This window comes from Bos grunniens, chromosome 5 (genome assembly GCF_055505025.1).
Source record: "Bos grunniens cultivar Pamir isolate PY7600 chromosome 5, Bosgru_T2T1.0, whole genome shotgun sequence".
NCBI classification, from domain to species: domain Eukaryota; kingdom Metazoa; phylum Chordata; class Mammalia; order Artiodactyla; family Bovidae; genus Bos; species Bos grunniens.
Genome location: NC_141169.1, coordinates 28,669,869 through 28,686,828, shown reverse-complemented (window position 1 = coordinate 28,686,828; position 16,960 = coordinate 28,669,869). Strand labels below are relative to the sequence as shown.

The following is a 16,960-nucleotide window of genomic DNA, read 5'->3' as shown; positions in this document are numbered from 1 at the left end:
CCCTGCCCTAGTGTCAGAAGCAATGCTTGAACTCAGTACTCAGCTGATCCTGAAAGTTCAGGCTGTTCAATCCCCTGCCTTCATGCCAGGCCCACATCTCCTGCCTTCCATAGGTGAGAATCTCCTTGAGAGGTCACCCCCACCTACCCTTCCTAGGATCTCTGGGCCTCAGCTTTACACACTGCTGGGAAATCCTTCTAAATGTCTAAATATAAGTCTTAGCCCTTCAGGCCTGTTTCCTTTTGTTCTGTCCTCACTGAATATAAGGAACAGCTGGTCCTTTTGAGTAATTAATTCTTGTAGACTTGGACACAGTCTGTAATTCCTTTTCCCTTTCCTCATTGGGTTGAGTCTCCAGCGCTTTTTCCAACTCTGCATCCCTCCTCTGATGTATTCCCCAGGGAGGGGAAGCACAGAGTCCCCCAGAAGCCCCAAAGAACACAAAGTCCAGAAGGCTCCATGCTCTGAAGAGGCAGGGAGACTCCAGCACTGAGGAACAGCCATTCCCCCCACCCCCCATCGGACCCTGACTTCCTCCTCCAAACCCTACTCTCCTTTTATCTGTCTCATGAGCTCTTCCTAGATAAAGCGCCCCACCCCCCCGACTCTCCCCAGCAGTGCTCAGTTCTTGTTCATCTCCATGTTTCTGTTCTCAGTGTGTGTTTCAGACTGAATGTTTTCCTTGGGGGAGCCCCCACTTCTATCTCCCAGGACAGATATCGCTGGGTTGGGATTGAAAAGGGTTTACCAGAAGCCATAGCAAGGCATGGGTGAGAGTGGGTATGAAGGATGGACACCAGCCACACTCCCAGTTCTCTAGCTAATAGAGTGCCGAAGCAGCTACTATAATCTGAAAGAGTAGATACTGTAATCCCATAGTACTTCCTATTGGCTGCAGGACACAGTTCTGCCCTGACACTGAAGTCTGGGTGTGCCTTGGTTCTGGAATTCACAATGCTCACAAGCTGTGAAGCTGCTGTGGGTGGGGGCTGGGGAGGGTTTCAGCGGAGGAAGTGAGGTCAGTCAACAATTGATGCCTGTCTGAGCCTTTAGTCATTGTCTCCCCCAGCCTCTATTCCTGTCAAAGGGTGTGTGTGTGGAGGGGGTGGCTGGAGGAGATGTCCTGGCCCATCTTACAGAATCCCCATATTAGAGCAAGACACCTTAGAAGTCTGTTCTGCTTCTAACACCCATGTCTTTCCACCTAGCTCTGAGGCCATCTTCTCCCCAGCCTTTCATTCATTATCTTAATTATACTCTCTGATGGAGGGCTTAGCCAGCCTGTGTCAGTCTGAGTCAGCTAGTGTCCTTGCTGTGAGCCAAGATAAGCATCATGTCCCTTCATTCTCCCAGCCACCCTATGAGACCAGAACTGTTTATTATGCCCATTTAGCAGATGGGAGACTGAGGGTTAGAATTAGGAGATGTGTCACTTGTCTAGGGTTACACAACTAGTCCGGATTCAGATTTCAGAGTCTTTGTGGATAATCTAGAGGCTAGGGATAAAGTGGGCTTCCCTGGTAGCTCAGACACTAAAAAATCTGCCGGCAATACTGGAGACCTGGGTTCCATCCCTGGGTTGGGAAGATTCCCTGGAGGAGGGCATGCAGCCCACTCCATTATTTTTTGCCTGGAGAATCCCCATGGACAGAGGAGGCTGGTGGGCTGCAGTCTAGGGGGTGGCAAAGAATCAGACATGACTGAGCAACTAAGCATAGCACAGGGCTAAAGCGGAGTGCTGCCTTCAAGGTGCTCACAGTGGTTGGAGCAAAGCAAGACAACAGTGTCACTGCTCTGATCCCTGGGAAGGCCATTAGGAGGAAGGGTTTGCTTCTCTCTCTGGGAGAAACCATTCTACTCCCCTCCCCAACGCATCTTTTCCACCTTGTCCCAGCAATGTCCCCAGGGAGCTGGGGCTCCCCACATCTAGAGGTCCATTTGGTGGGGTGAAGGGCCAGCCTCGAAGGGGGCAGTCCAAGGCCTCTCACTCCATTCCGGCCGCCCATGGTGGGAAGAAGCGGCCCTGTCACTGAGCTGCGCTGCCAGAAGGACTCAGACCCGTCACCACTGACCCACAGCTGCTGCTTCTGGGCCTGTTTGCCCTGCACTGAGCGCTGCGCAGATAGAGGCTGCGGAAGAGGGGAGGGAACAAGACGGGGTGAAGGGGCCCCCGGGAGGAGGCTGAAGGAGTTGGACGATGTAGGGAATCTCAGAGGGAGGGGGGCAGAGGGCGGAGCCAAAATATTTCAGGCTGCTAGCCCCAACGTCTGCCCTTGCCGCTGAGCCTCGTAGGCAGGCGGAGGATCCGGAGTTGTGGGTGGGAAGACAGGTAACTTCTCTCCATCTGCCCACCCCGCATGTCCTTCCCTCGGTGCCCGCTTCTCGTCAGGGGTTCCCCGGCATCCCTCAGCGGCTCCAGGTGGGAGAGGAGCCTCCACCTCCACCCCTCCCCCGGCCGGTCGACGGAGGGTGCCTCGCGTCCCGGCTGTGGCCCCGATGGCTCTGGGCCTGGACCCCACGAGACCCCCTGCAGCCCAAGGCCAAGGCCCGCCCCCTCGGGGAGGCGGATGTGGGAGGCTGGAGGCGGGGGCGCGGCCTTGATCCTGGGGCAGGGGCAGCCGAGGGGGAGGCCGCCCTAGGGGGTCTGCTGCTGCGCGCAAGGGAGGGTCCGGCCCTGAGCCCTGGATAGGGGCGAGCCGGCGGCCGTCGGCTAGCTGGGCAATAGGAAACGGTTTATTAGGAGGGAGTGGTGGAGCCGGGCCAGGCAGGAAGACGCTGGAATAAGAAACATTTTTGCTCCGGCCCCTTTCCCAGTCCCCGGAGGCCGCAGCGCCAGCCGCGCGGAGCGAGCCCCTCCCCGGCCCCAGCCCCGCCTGGGGCCGCGCCCGGACCTCGGACCCCGGCCCGCTGTCCAGCGCCCGTCGTGTGACCGCGGCCGCCGCCGGGGAGGGGAGGAGGCCGCCCGCTGCACGTCCGCGCCCCGCCGACCGCAAGGCAGGCCCAGAGGTGAGTCGAAGTCCAGTGAGGGGGGCAGCTGACCCCTACCCCAATGGGCCCTTTGCCACGGCAGATCCCAGAGAGACCCTCAGAGAGGTGGCCGTAGGGTCAGTCCCAGCTCCTCGTAGGGCTAGCTGCCCCTCGCCCTCCGCGAACATCTGCCCATCACCCCACCTAAGACTGCAGCGGATTGGATCGAACCTGAACTGGGATTCAGAAAACTTTGTTCCTGGGGCCACTTAGCTTCGCTGTTTTCCTATCCTCATCCATAAAATGGGCAGAAAGATACCCACCCTGCTTCACTTAGGGAGAAGGGGGTCACATGTCCTTCCAGGCTCCTGGCTTGACCTGGGGGTGGGTGTCCACTTCCAGCGCTGTTGAGCCTCTCCTTGAAGCCCATCTTTCCCAGAGCAGCCCTTGCAGGTCTTGCTACAGGAATCTGACACTCTGGCCCCTTCCCCCAAACCTCACCTCCAACCCTGTATGGTCGCATAGCCCCCATGCCATGGACTTCTTTCAGGATCCAGGTCAAAGGTGATCCCACTCTTCCTCCAGTCTGGGACCCCAGATTCTCAGTCTGCCCTGGAGGCCAGTGCTGTTATGACCATCTCTGAACTGGTCACCCACCCTCTCTTTTCTTTTCTAAGGACAGGGAGATAGTGGACAATAGCTCTCACCCTCTCTATATGGGCAGCTTCTGGCTAAGTCAGCGTCTGTCTGACATCCCTGACCCCTGACTGTTTATTTGTCTTTTCATCCCATCAGGTAGTTAAAAAACAGCCTCTATTTATTGAGTACTTACTATGTGGACACTTAGGTATAATACATTTTTGTCAAGTAATCCTGGCCGCAACCTAGGACAAGAGGTGTTATTATGTCCATCCTATAGAAGAGGAAAGAGAATCAGATGTGAGTCATTTGTCCAAAGCTCCATGGATGGTTGGGTTTTTAGTAACTTTTGTTAAGTGCTCATGGTGTACCACGTAGTACACTTATACCTATGAAATGAGCACTATTATAATTTTTTTATTATTTATTTGCCTATGTTGGGTCTTAATTGTGGCACATGGGATCTTTTCGTTGAGGCATGTGAACTCGTTGTGGTGGGCTCTAGAGCCCATGGGCCCAGTAGTTGTGGTGAGTGGACTTAGTTGTTCAGAGGCGTGTGGGATCTTAGTTCCCGGACCAGGGATTGAATCTGTGTCCCCTCCATTGCAAGGCAGATCCTTAACCGCTGGACCACCAGGAAAGTCTTGAAATGAGCACTGTTATTTTTCTCATATTTTATAGGGGATCTGAAGCTTCGGAAAGGTTAAGGAACTTGCCCTCACTCTCATAGCCCTAAGTGGTAGAAGCAGGATTTGAACCTGGGTCTATATGATCCAGAGACGACAACCTGACCCCTGTGCTACACTGTGCTGCCTTTGCATTCTGTCTGAGATCCTAAACTCCCTACTTGATGCTACATCCCAGTCCAGTACTGTGAAGGGTTAATGAAGTGATGCAGAGGAAAGTGCTTTGTGATGGTAAGGGGCCACCCAGAATGAGCAGTTCAGTCTGGTCTCTGCTGTGTGGATAAGACCTGTTGATGTACACAGAGCAAGGCACTTGCAGCCCCAGGACAGTACTGCTGTGCTGAGAAACTGCTACTCATGGGAGCTCATTAAATCAATCCCCCAGGTGTGCTGGGGAGAAGGAAACTGACCTCCACTTTCTGAGCACACCCCTACTCTGGTTCTCCCCACCTAAGACTAAGGCTATAGCACATAGATTATTTCTAGACAAACGCATATTGGGTGCCAGGTGATGACAACTGCAGTCGGTTAATGCAACCCCCACTTGCTCTTTTTCCTCCTTGAGGGACCTATCTAACACCAAACAACTGCAGAAATTAAATGACCAAGTGAGGATGTATTACCAGCAATTTAAGTTGATCAAGACGCACATGGTGATTCTGGGCAAGAAACCTAACATCCCCCAGCTTCCGTTTCCCTATTAGATTGTCGTGAGGATTAAATGAGATCATCCATCAAAGTTCAGTACTTAGCACATAAGCAGTACTCAGAGAAGGCTAACTCATTACTAAGAATTTCACAGTGGTTAAGTTAATGTTTTAAATTAGTCTAGCATTTGTGATTTCTGGCTAAAGACTGTGATGCTTCTGTCAGCAGGAGATCATTCAAGAAGTTTTGTTAGGTGGGAAAGGAGTCTACCAGCCCCCAGGAGTCTGTCTGTTCTGGAGTCAGGTGTCAGGGCGCATTATGCCGGGTCAGCTCTGAGTTGGGACTGATGATCAGCATCCTCCTGTACTGAATCTTACTCTGAGCCCAGTAAAAAATTGGACAGTCACAGCTTTCCTTCACTGCATTCCCAGTTTTAGACCAGAGGCAGATTCTGCAAATGCTGCCAAGCCTTCCCTGCACTGTTCTTGGGCCCCAGAGGCTGGAGATGGCCTGAACAAAGCCTATACCTCACCCTCTCTCTGCAGCATCTCCAAGTCCTCGGCTCCAGTGTTTAGCCTTTTCTGTCCCTTCCCCAGTAGAAGCAGGTGGGGGAGAGGTCCCTGAATGGGAATTAGAATCCCTGCCCTCTGTACTCCACTCCAGCATGGAGTTGAATAGGACCCAGTTCAAAGTGTGGTACCCACACAAACTGATCTGAATTCCCTGGGGAAATTTTTTTAAATGCATATTTCTTACTGGTCCCAATGGACTGAACCAGAATCTGGAGCAGGAGTGAGACCAAAGAGAGTGCATTTCTAATGAAGCACTTGAGATGATTCTGCTGCTTAATAGTGTAGTGAGAGGGTGCACCGGAGCACAGAGAAGGGAAAGCATGGGGAGAGGATTCTAGAAGGATGCTGGCTATCATCCTTATTGTTACCCACGTTTTCCTTCTTGCTTCATCCCCTCTCCTTTAGCTGCTTTCTGAGCAAAGACTGCCAAGGATGGATTCCCACCCTTACCCCAGTGGGCAAAGCCAGCTTGTCTGGGGTTCCTTCTCCAGCCACCAGTCCCACTGCAGAGTGCTTGCCAGAGTCCCCACTGTATTGCGGGAGGGGCATGAGACAGAAGGTCAGGCAGAGGCTGGGGACACAGCTGCAGCAGACCAGGGCTCCGTTTCCTCCCCCAGCCCTGGGCCTCTGGGGCAGAGGAAGCCCAGGCAGGAAGACCAGAGCTGCCACCAGCCAGTGAGGCCCATGAAGCACCCCCCACCCCCCAGTCATCCTGCCCTCAGAGTCTCAGCATCATGGATCTTCATTTGGCATCATTCTTAGACTAGGGGCCTTCTGCAGCCTATATGGCCCTATGCCCAGCCCTCCAGCCTTACCATGTTACGCCAGAAGACAGTTCTCTTCCCTCATGTCTGCTGCCCCTACCTGGACATTCCCCAGGCACACACCTGCTACTTGCCACCATTCAGAAAGTTCTTCTTGCTGTCTGACCTCAGTCCTTTTTTTGCAGCCTCAGCCCTAATCTTTTCATTCTAAGCCTTTGAGAGATGAAGATGGGGGTCACTTCTGAAGCACTAGCTGGTCTGGGACTTGAGATGGGACTATCATAGACCAGAATTACTCCCCTAATAATCCCCACCAAACTTTTGAAAAAATTCAATCTTAACCAACCACAGAAGGTCAAACATTCAATGTCTAAGTATGTTTCACTTCCCTTCCACATCACTGGCCCTACCCCCACTCTTTCCCAGGACCTCAAGGACAGAGAGAAGCAGGGGAGTGGCTCAGAGAGGACATCTTATAGTCTAATGAGGGTGCAGGGAGGTTCCTTAGAGACAGTGCGGCCTGGCACTGTCCAGGCTTGGTATGGCTGATAGAACCCCACAAGCTCAGACATGGGCTGTCACCCCAGATTGGGATATGGAGTAGAAGCAGCACTGGACTGGGAGTCTGGACACCTGGGTTGTACTCCTAGCACTGCCACTGAACCCCAATTGACCTTGGACAAGCCTGCTCTCCTGGCTGAGCCTTGATCCCCATCTTCTCTGAAATAAGGAACTGGGCTCTGTGATTCACAGGGTGTACGAGGATTCCGTCACGGGGGTGTCCCAGCCCCAGGTGGCTCCTGCAGACCCTGTAGCGACTCCAGCCTGCCCTGAGACCATGTCCTGAGCTCCCTGATGTGCGTGACTCCTGCCTGTTCTATCCAGACCCCAATCTAAACAATCTTGATTCCTGTTCCCAGCTTGGCGGGACCCTGAATGGCAGGAAGTGAAGACAGGAGCCTGTTTATGTTTGAGGCAGCCAGGCCTGAGTCGGGGGGGCACTGGGAAAGGGGTGGACAGGGGTGGAGGCTGGGAAGGGGTGGGCAAGGGACAGGGACAGACAGGGGTGGGGGACTGCTGAAGAGATGCTCCTTCTACCCCAGCCCCATGCCCTCTGCGCCCTCCAGTCTGTACTCAGTGGCAGGACAGCTGGGAGTCCCCCAAGCTCTCGGTCACTTAAACATGGCTCCCCACCCTTTACCCCTAACAGGATGGTTTCCATGGGGAAGTGAACCAGGACTTCCCCTGCAGGCCCCGCCCCAAAGCCAGACGCAGGGAGGAGGCCTCCCTGCCTCCCCCCCTACAAAAAAAAAAAAACTCCCAGCAATTTCCTCTGGGTGGGAGGGACCCACAGTCAGTGGCTGAAAACACTGAGGGGAATCACATTTCATAGATGTTATTGCACCCCTTCTCCTCTCCAGGGATCATGACCTTGAACCTTCCCAGGAGAAGGCTTCTGATGCTACTGATAGCCTTGGGCCTGACCCAGGGTGAGTACTGGGGAAGCAGGTAGGAAACAGAGGCCTGAGGGGATAAAGAAAGGGTTGTCTGGGCTCAGCTCTTGTTGGGCTGAGTCTGAGGAGCTGGGAGGAGAGGCACTGGGGAGACAGGGCTCAGTGAGACTGAGCTCTCAGCTACGCCAACCCTCTTGTACTAGCCTCTTGATCCAAACCAAGAGGCTGGAGCTCTTTCAGACTCCAGGGTGGGAACATGTGTATGGGGATTCAGACAGTGGGGCTGTTGGCAGAGGAGGCCTGGGAGAGCTCTTAGCACTGGGGCTGGGGGGCCTGCTGGGCCTGGAACTGGGAGGGGAGGTCCAAGGATCAGGGAGGGGAGAGAAGCCTGGTTCTCAAGGTGGCAGCTGCCCCTGGTGGAGATAAGTCACTGGAGGGAAGGCTGAGGATGGAACTAAAGGACTGGGACCTCAAAGGGCTGGTTTGAGAGCTCAGAAGGGAGGGGGCGGTTGGGCAGACTTTGGGGTTAGGCTCCTCTTGGAGAGCTGGGCCCAGAGTGGCTGAGCTTCCAGTGTGTCCCTCAGGTGACCCCTTGAAACCCTCTCGGGGCCCGCTGGTGACCTGCACGTGTGAGAACCCACACTGCAAGGGGCCTACCTGCCAGGGGTCCTGGTGTACAGTTGTGCTGGTGTGGGAGGATGGACACCTCCGGGAATACCGGGGCTGCGGGAACATGCACCCAGAGGTCTGTAGGGCACGCCCCACGGAGTTCGTCAACCACTACTGCTGCTACAGCCCCCTATGCAACCACAACGTGTCCCTGACGCTAGAAGGTATGTCTGGCTGCCCCGGAAACCCCTCCCCGGCTTCTCTGACTCTGCCCTCCCTGCCCTGCTTGCCTCTCATGCTCTGGTCTGGAGGGTGGGGGAGGCAGGGCCCCCGGGGTCTGACTGGCAGAGGCAAGGTGGGGGGCATCCGGCCTGGTGGAAGCTGGGCCTCAGTATCCCTCTTCCGCCAGCCACCCAGACTCCTCCGGAGCAGCCTCAAGGAGATGGCCAGCTGCCTTTGATCCTGGGCCCCGTGCTGGCCTTTCTAGTGCTTGTGGCCCTGGGTGCCCTGGGCCTGTGGCATGTCCGGCGGAGGAAGGAGAAGCAGCGGGGCGCGAACAGTGAGCTGGGCGAGTCCAGCCTCATCCTGAAGCCATCTGAGCAGGGGGACAGCATGTTGGGGGTGTGGGCCTGGGGGACCTGGGACACCGGGTGGTGGGGGGTAGACAGGAGCCACAGAGTCAGAGGGGGCACAGAGTGGCAGGTGGCTGAGAAAGGCACGTGGCGGGCACTCAGAGATTTGGCTGGGCACTGGGCGGGAGGGGTTTGTGAGTGAGAAGTGTGGTGAGATGAGGCAGTGGGGCCCAGGTTGAGGAGGGAGAAACGGGTTTGGTGGGTGGGGGCTGCCCCTCAGCGGCCTCTCGGTACTCCCAGGACCTCCTGGACAGTGACTGTACCACGGGCAGTGGCTCAGGGCTCCCGTTCCTGGTGCAGAGGACAGTGGCTCGACAGGTCGCCCTGGTGGAGTGTGTGGGTGAGCAGTGGGTGAGCTCAGGGGATGGGGACCAAGCGCTCCCAGTGAGCTTAGAGGGGTGAGGGAGTCACAGGTGGGGCCAGGCCCGGGTCAGAACAGGAATTCTGCCAGTCAGGGAGGGGGTTGGAGATGAGGCAGTGCCTGATCCTTGGCCAGGAGCTGGGGTGGAGCAAGAGGCAAATGGAGGTAGCCTGCCAGAGGTGTGTGGGTCTGAATTCAGTTAAACAGAATCTTCCGAGGTTCTGCAGTCGGAGCCAGGGCAGCAATGTGAGGGGGGCCTCTTCTGAGGGTGACTGTGGCCAAGGGCTCTGTGTGTCCAGTATGTGATCCCCCCTCCCTCCTCCCTGGTTGCTGGATCAGGAAAGGGCCGCTATGGTGAGGTGTGGCGGGGCCTGTGGCATGGTGAGAGCGTAGCAGTCAAGATCTTCTCCTCCAGAGACGAACAGTCCTGGTTCCGGGAGACTGAGATCTACAACACAGTGCTGCTCAGACACGACAACATCCTAGGCAAGCGGGGATGGGGCGGGGAGCGCTGGGCCAGACCCGGGGTTCTCATCGCCTTGCCCCACGACCCCGCCTCTGAACACTGACCTAACCTTGAAGGGCTCCCAGCGGGGCTCGGCCCCAGCTTCTGACTCCAGCTTCCTCTCTGCCCTAAGCCAGACCAGCCTCCACCCCATTCCCAGCTTTGCCCTGACCTCTCCAGCCTGTCTCCCCAGCCCCGACCCTGACTGGTCCAGCCTCCTTCATCCCTAGCCCGGCGGTGAGCCACCTGATCCTCTGCCCACAGGCTTTATCGCCTCGGACATGACTTCCCGCAACTCGAGCACGCAGCTGTGGCTCATCACGCACTACCACGAGCACGGCTCGCTCTACGACTTTCTGCAGAGGCAGACGCTGGAGCCTCAGCTGGCCCTGAAGCTAGCCGTGTCCGCGGCCTGCGGCCTGGCGCACCTGCACGTGGAGATCTTCGGCACGCAGGGCAAACCGGCCATCGCCCACCGCGACCTCAAGAGCCGCAACGTGCTGGTCAAGAGCAACCTGCAGTGCTGCATCGCCGACCTGGGTGAGCGCGGAGGGGCGGGCCCTTGGCAGGGGGTGGAGTCCGTGCGCCCTTCCTCTCCACGCGGTTCTGCCTTCGCCTGTTTGGATGCCTGGCTTCAGTGGCCTGATTGGCGCGTTAAAACTCACAGGGGTGTGGGTGGGTGTGTGTGGAGGTGTGGGGGGGGGTGTCTACACACTGGCGCTTTAAAACTTACAGACGTATGTATGTTCTCATCTCACCTCCTGTGTGTGTGTGTGTGTGTGTGTGTGTGTGTGTACACTGATTGGCATTTTAAAACTTGCAGACGTGTGTGTGTGTGTTCTCGTCTCACCTCCACAAGAACCCCACACCCCACCAGCGGCTTGAACACTATTTTCAAGCCCAGACTCCTTCCACCACTTCAGCCAGGCTCCAGGTGTGGGGAGAAAGGGGCAGGGAGCCAGCAACCTGGGTTCTCATCCCGGCTTTGCTGACCACAGCGCTCGCTGTCACCGTGCGTTGGGGTTCAGTTCTGAAATATATGCCTGCCTTGCCTACTCGCATCTCACCGGATTCCTACGCCTAGAGAGCACCACGCAGGCCAAGTATGACAGGGACAGTTATTCTCCCGTGGCTGCTGGCTCCCAGCCCAGCTCAGGGCGGGCTCCAGTTGCCAGCCCCTCTGTGTCCTGCCGTCTGTCGCCCTCTCACCTCACGCTGGGATTCCAGCCTCCCCAGGGCCGCCCTATCTGTGGGCCTGGGTGAGCAGCAGCAGTGACAGGCCTGGTGCCCACAGGCCTGGCTGTGATGCACTCTCAGGGTAGCGATTACCTGGACATTGGCAACAACCCGCGAGTGGGCACCAAGCGGTACATGGCCCCTGAGGTGCTGGAAGAGCAGATCCGAACCGACTGCTTCGAATCCTACAAGTGGACGGACATCTGGGCCTTTGGCCTGGTGCTGTGGGAGATCACCCGCCGGACCATTGTCAATGGTGAGCCTCCGGCACCCCACTGCACAGGGTGGAGCAGGGGAACAGGGCAGGTGGATACCCAGGCAGACAGGTGGGAGACGGGGCTTCCTGCCACCAGCTGGTGCCCATGGCCTGAGGGGCTTGTGGTCAGACCTTCCAAATTCCCTTTACTGTCACTCACCAGCTGGTTCAGCTGAGTGACCTTTTCAGGTTCCTCTGAGTCTGATTCTGGCTGTGAAATCTTGGGTAATTGATAATAACAGAAGTATTAATAGCAGCTAATGTTTATTGAGTTTCAGTACGTGCCAGATGCCATGCTGTATACATGTATTATCTTATTGAATTGTCCTGTGTTGGCAGGGAGGTGGTATGCTTTAGTGGTTAAGAGCAAGGGTGGGAAATCAGACTCAGTTCCTGATTTTTGCCATGTGCAAAGTACTTTACTTTTCTGTGCCTCAGTTTCCTCATTTGTAAAATGAGAAGAAAAATAATTTCCAGTTGTTGAGATAATCCAAATAAGGTAATCAGGCAGTATCTGGAACTGTTGTGGAGTTCAGTAAATATTGGTGGCAATTGTTGTTGTAATGACAAATACTTGACACAGCAACACCCCCATTTTACAGATGAGGGGACTGAGGCACAGAATTACAACTGGCTAGAGGCAGCACGGAGGTCTGAAACCAGGCAATTTGACTCTCAGGACCAGTGCTCTTTATTACTGTGCTACTTCCACCCCTTGGTCCTTGTTTCCACAGAAATTCGGGATGTGATAGTGCCTGCACTTCCTGCTTATTGATGCCTTACTACTATTATTATTAATGGCTGTACTGTGCGGCATGCAGTATCTTAGTTCCCTGACCAGAGATCAAACCAGTGCCCCCTGCCCTGGGAGTGGAGTCTTAACCATTGGACCACCAAGGAAGTCCCTATTGCCTCATTATTACCATGGGTGCTACAGAGAACTGAAATTTGGAGGGGAGCAGGCACAGGGACCTCATTCTTCATGGTCCCATATAGAGGGCCTGCCCTGTGGCTGGTGCCCTCCCAGTCCTGGGGTGGATGGGACCAGGTAGGGAGGCTGGTCAGTCTTTGTGGAGGCTGTCCACGGAGAGGGGCTGCCAGGAGTCTTGACAGGTTGGGGACCACCCTCTTCCTGGGCTCAGCTTCAGACACAAACTCCAGAGGTTGGGCTGGTAAAGGGGGCACCTGGAAGCAACTGAGGCCCCTTGGAGCCAGCCACAGGCAGGAAAGGAAGGCTGGAGCAGCCTGGGCTGAAGAGGAGGCTGATTGCAGACTCCTGGGGAGGAGGGAAGCTCTGTCAGCTCCACACAGATTCGCGGCGCATTATAAACACTGTAATCTGGTGTCAGCCCCGGCGCTGATTAAAGGCCCATTAGACACGCTCAGGCCTCTGCGCAGCACTGATTAGGGCTCAAGCAGCACAGGGGCCGGCCTGGACGCCCGCCACGGGGAGCACAGCTGGCTCGGGCTCTCCCGAGGCTGTGGCTGTTCTGTGCGGCTGCAGCCCCCAGCCTCGGGCTGGAAGAAGGGTGGGGCCTAAGGTGCTTTTCTGGGGTCTGGCCTCTTCTGGCCCAGTGACTGCCGCTTCACCAGCATCATTTTCAGAAAGATCCTGCTCAGGATGGCACACTTGGGATGATGAGGGGAGGGGTGCTGCTGGCTGGGAGGGTCAGCAGAGGCCTGTGCCACCCCTGAGACTGGGTGGATATGATCTGGACCTGGGTAAATCTCCTTCCCTTAGAAGATGTGTTTTCTTCCCCTTCTCCTCATTCTACATCCTCACCCAGCAGTCTGCCTCCCTCCCTTAAGTGTAGCTTGGAGATCAAGAGCATGGGCTTTGGTAAGACTTCCTAGGCTTAACTCCTAGCTCTGTCACTTAGTATCTGTGTGATTTTAGACAAGCTTCTTAACCTCTCGGGCCTGAATCTGGCCTGAATTTCATTGTGTGTGTGTGTGCTAAGTCGCTTCAGTCCTGTCCGACTCTTTGCAACTCCATGGACTGTAGCCCGCCAGGCTCCTCTGTCCATGGGATTCTCCAGGCAAGAATACTGGAGTGGGTTGCCGTGCCCTTCTCCAGGAGATCATCCTGACCCAGGGATCGAACCCAAGTCTCTTAATGTCTCCTGCATTGGCAGATGTGTTCTTTACCACTAGTGTGACTTGGGAGCCCCTTCATTGCTTATAAAGTGGAGCTAATAGTCTTCCTCATCTGATAGGGTTGTTTTGTGAGGATCTAATGCCATGCTGTTAGGACAGTGCCTGCCACATAGTAATTGCTTGGTAAACATTAGATATTTTGGGGCATCTCTGATAGTTGGGGCCTGGAAGCAGTACCCAGACCCTGGGTTAGAGGCAGCTGTGGAAAGACTGGAACAAGGTCTGTCCTACGAATGCAATGTGTTTAATTCTCAACTCTGCCATTACAAGCTGTGTAACCTTGGGCTTAACTTCTCTGAGCATCAGTTTCTTCATCTGTAAAATGGGTGGTCAGGTTGCTGTGAAGACTAACAGGATAATGCATGTAAAGTGTTTATAGCACAATGCCTGGCATATTTGGTAAGTGTAAGATAAATGGCAGTAATTATTGTTTATAAATATATTTATTATATTATGGTGTCCCTCTCAGAGGTAGCATGGGCAGGCAGCTGGCTTCCTGGACCCTGGGACTGAGTGTGGGCAAAGCTCACTTCTGGGTGGTATGGGACCTGTTTGCGGTCCCAAGTGACTGTCCCGTTGTCCTTCATCCCCAGGCATTGTGGAGGACTACCGGCCACCCTTCTATGATGTGGTGCCCAATGACCCCAGCTTTGAGGACATGAAGAAGGTGGTGTGTGTTGACCAGCAGACCCCTACCATCCCCAACCGGCTGGCTGCAGATCCGGTGAGGCCCCTGGGGGTGCTGGGATGGTGTGCGGTGGTGGCTCAGCACTGGGGTTTCTGGGCTGAGGAACTCGTGTCTGGCCTCTGCTTCCCCTGGGTAGGCTCTAGGGGACAGATCCCAGGGGACCTCTCTGGGTACTCCCTCCCACATTCCTGCCTGTGGACCTCCAGAGACCCTCTGGTTATTCTGGGATTTTTTTAGAACATTTCACCTTGCCTGCAAAGACAGAGGTTCTCTGCTATTTTTTGCTGTGAAGTTACTGTTGTTGTTCTTTTTTCTCAAAGCACTCCACATACTTTATATAGAATGCACACATACGTATATATAGGCAAATATAGGCATATACACACTTCTGTACAAACACACACATGTACATACAGGGACACGCACATGCACACGCACGCACACGCTCATAGGTACACGCACACGCACACGCTCATAGGTACACGCACATGCACACACAGGTACACACACATGCACACACTCACAAGTACACACACATGCACACACTCACAAGTACACACACATGCATGTTGGCCCCATGATGACAGAGAAAAAGACCTTTTGTCTCTCTTGGCACTTTTCTCCTTGTTCCCTGTCACAGTGCCTGGCACGCACTAGGTACTCAAGCAATGTTTATGGAATGAATGACTGAACACTGATATGTGTATACATGTATATATACACAGACCCATGTACATTTCTGCACAACATTACAGAGCCACAAAAAGCCACTCCTATGCACACACACATACAGTCCCTGCCAGGAACTGGCTTGAGTTCCAAGGCAGAGGTGAGGCTGGCTCACTCTGCGACCACTGAGCTTCCTGGACACAGGCATTTTGAGGGCAGCACCCACCACCCAATCTCCCAGTGTCCACTGGAGCAGGCCAGGGTTGGTGGAGGTGGTGGGAGCCACTGCCTTCTGCAGTGAGGTCTGGCCTCAGAGCGGGGATGTGAGAGTCCCAAGGCCTGAGCTCTCCCCTCTCTTGGGTCTTGGTGGAGCGAGGGTGGGGGTACTCACCGGAGGGTGTCCGTGACGGCCTGAGTTACATCTCTCTTTCCGTCCTGCCTACCTTTCTCTATCCCCTTCTCACTCCACTCCCTTTCTCTCCCATTTTTGTCTTTCTTTTCTCATCCTTGCCCTGTTCCCACTATCTCCCTTTCACCACTGCTGTCTCTCCTCTCCTTTTCGACACTCTCGTTTCCCTCTTCTCGACTTTTCTGTTCACTTGGGCATCCTCCTTGTCTCTTCCTTTCCACGGTCCCTGACCCATGTCTCTGCTTCCTCTCCTCTCCTTCACTCTCCCCCCACCCAGGTCCTCTCAGGCCTGGCTCAGATGATGCGGGAGTGCTGGTACCCCAACCCCTCTGCCCGCCTCACTGCGCTGCGGATCAAGAAGACACTACAGAAACTCAGCAATGGTCTCCAGAAGCCCAAAGTTATTCCCTAGCCATGGGGCTGAAGCCTGACTCCCCTCTGCCTGCAGTGTTTGTGGGGTGGCTGGTGGATGGCAGCCTGCCTGGGTAGCCATTCTGTGAGTGTGTATGCTGAGGAGGGGGGTGCCCCTCTATGGGCAGCTGTGCCTGTCCGACTCGGCCCCCAGCCCATCCAGCCAAAAATACAGCTGGGCTGAAACCCGATCCCCCACCGTCTGGCCTGCTCCAGGCAGCAGGCTCTCTGCCGCCTGGCTCCCTCCCTACCTGACATGCCCTGGACGCACCCCCTACCACCCTCAGGACAGGATGCAAGAGATCCCAGAGCCACAGTGGTCAATCCAGGGAACCCTCCTGGGCCCAGAGCCTGGACCTGCACTTTACCCCCTGCCCTCCATCAACCCCACTGCCCCACTGGAGCTGCCAGCGTGGCTCAGAGCCCTGTCCAGCCTTCAGCAGACACCCTGCCCTGCCAGGCTTCAGCCTCTGGCCCAAGCCCCAGACACCCAGGGCCCATCAGCTTTTCTTTGTGGGTTTGTATTTCAGCTCTAGGCCACCTTGGGCCCCTGTCTTCTAGACATGACCCACCCCCCCAGCCCCCGCAGCCTCCGCCCCGCAGAGGTGGAGCCTGATCCTCAGCCCCTCCCCCACCCCTTCCTAGCTGACTTATTGTGACATGAAACCCAAGGAGTCTTGCTGTGGGTGTGGCCAGTGGAGAAGTGGCAGGGCAGATGGGCAAGGCCCAGGACTTCCAGAATAAACTAGAGGATGTTGGGGCCAAGCATGGCTGGGGAAAGGCCCATCTGGGAGTCAGAAGTCCCAGAGTCTGGTCTGGGTGCTTGCTCTATGCGACAAAAAGGAGGCCCTCCCTGAACCAGGACCTTTGTTTCTTCATCTCTATATCGAAAGGTTTTGTCCTGATGTCCTTAGAAGTTTTTTCAGCTCTAAAGTTCTTTGAAATTTCAGCCTGTGTCAGAACTCTGTTCATCAGTGTCTTGTACTCCTTATGCCCCAGCCCCTGGCAATTTGCAAGATGGAAATTTGAAAATAACTTTATTTGAGGCCAAGAGTATCTGAAATGTTTCCTAGTCTAATTCTGCAAGCTCCAGTTCCTGTCTTAACCGATGCCTCTGGCCATCCTTGGGCTCAGACAACCCTGGGTCGTCTGGCAGGCGAATCAGCCACTCACCTGCTCTGTGGCTTCACCTTCTCTCCCCAGGGCTGAGAGGGTCCGAGGGAGCTTCCTGCGGGGCATCCAAGGCTCAGAAGAAATCTGGCTCTAACCAACAAGCCTCCAGCACCCAGATTCTTCC

General features: G+C 55.3%; 1 protein-coding gene across 4 annotated transcripts; it reads left to right on the top strand.

Annotated features, from left to right (window-relative positions):
* The first annotated feature begins 2,275 nt into the window (after positions 1 to 2,275).
* ACVRL1 (activin A receptor like type 1) lies at positions 2,276 to 16,719 on the top strand. 4 transcript variants are annotated; one of them, XM_086399357.1, is made up of 11 exons: positions 2,276 to 2,329; positions 2,815 to 3,006; positions 7,698 to 7,766; positions 8,315 to 8,563; positions 8,749 to 8,960; positions 9,212 to 9,311; positions 9,672 to 9,818; positions 10,102 to 10,377; positions 11,132 to 11,329; positions 14,080 to 14,210; positions 15,530 to 16,719. In XM_086399357.1, the coding sequence occupies exons 3-11, from the start codon at positions 7,703 to 7,705 to the stop codon at positions 15,662 to 15,664; spliced, it is 1,512 nt and encodes a 503-aa protein (XP_086255483.1). In that variant the 5' UTR covers positions 2,276 to 2,329; positions 2,815 to 3,006; positions 7,698 to 7,702; the 3' UTR covers positions 15,665 to 16,719. The 4 variants fall into 4 exon arrangements, with proteins under 4 accessions (XP_086255483.1, XP_086255486.1, XP_086255485.1 ...); XM_086399359.1 differs by lacking the exon at positions 2,276 to 2,329 and adding an exon at positions 3,518 to 3,585 and having other exon boundaries at positions 2,813 to 3,006; XM_086399360.1 differs by lacking the exon at positions 11,132 to 11,329.
* Positions 16,720 to 16,960: the final 241 nt, after the last annotated feature.

Bases quoted from the DNA above. Each gene is read 5' to 3' on its own strand.
- ACVRL1 (XM_086399357.1), top strand. From the start codon at position 7,703: ATGACCTTGAACCTTCCCAGGAGAAGGCTTCTGATGCTACTGATAGCC. The intron at 7,767-8,314 runs GTGAGTACTGGG...TGTGTCCCTCAG, and splicing joins AGCCTTGGGCCTGACCCAGG to GTGACCCCTTGAAACCCTCT. The intron at 9,312-9,671 runs GTGAGCAGTGGG...TTGCTGGATCAG, and splicing joins CGCCCTGGTGGAGTGTGTGG to GAAAGGGCCGCTATGGTGAG.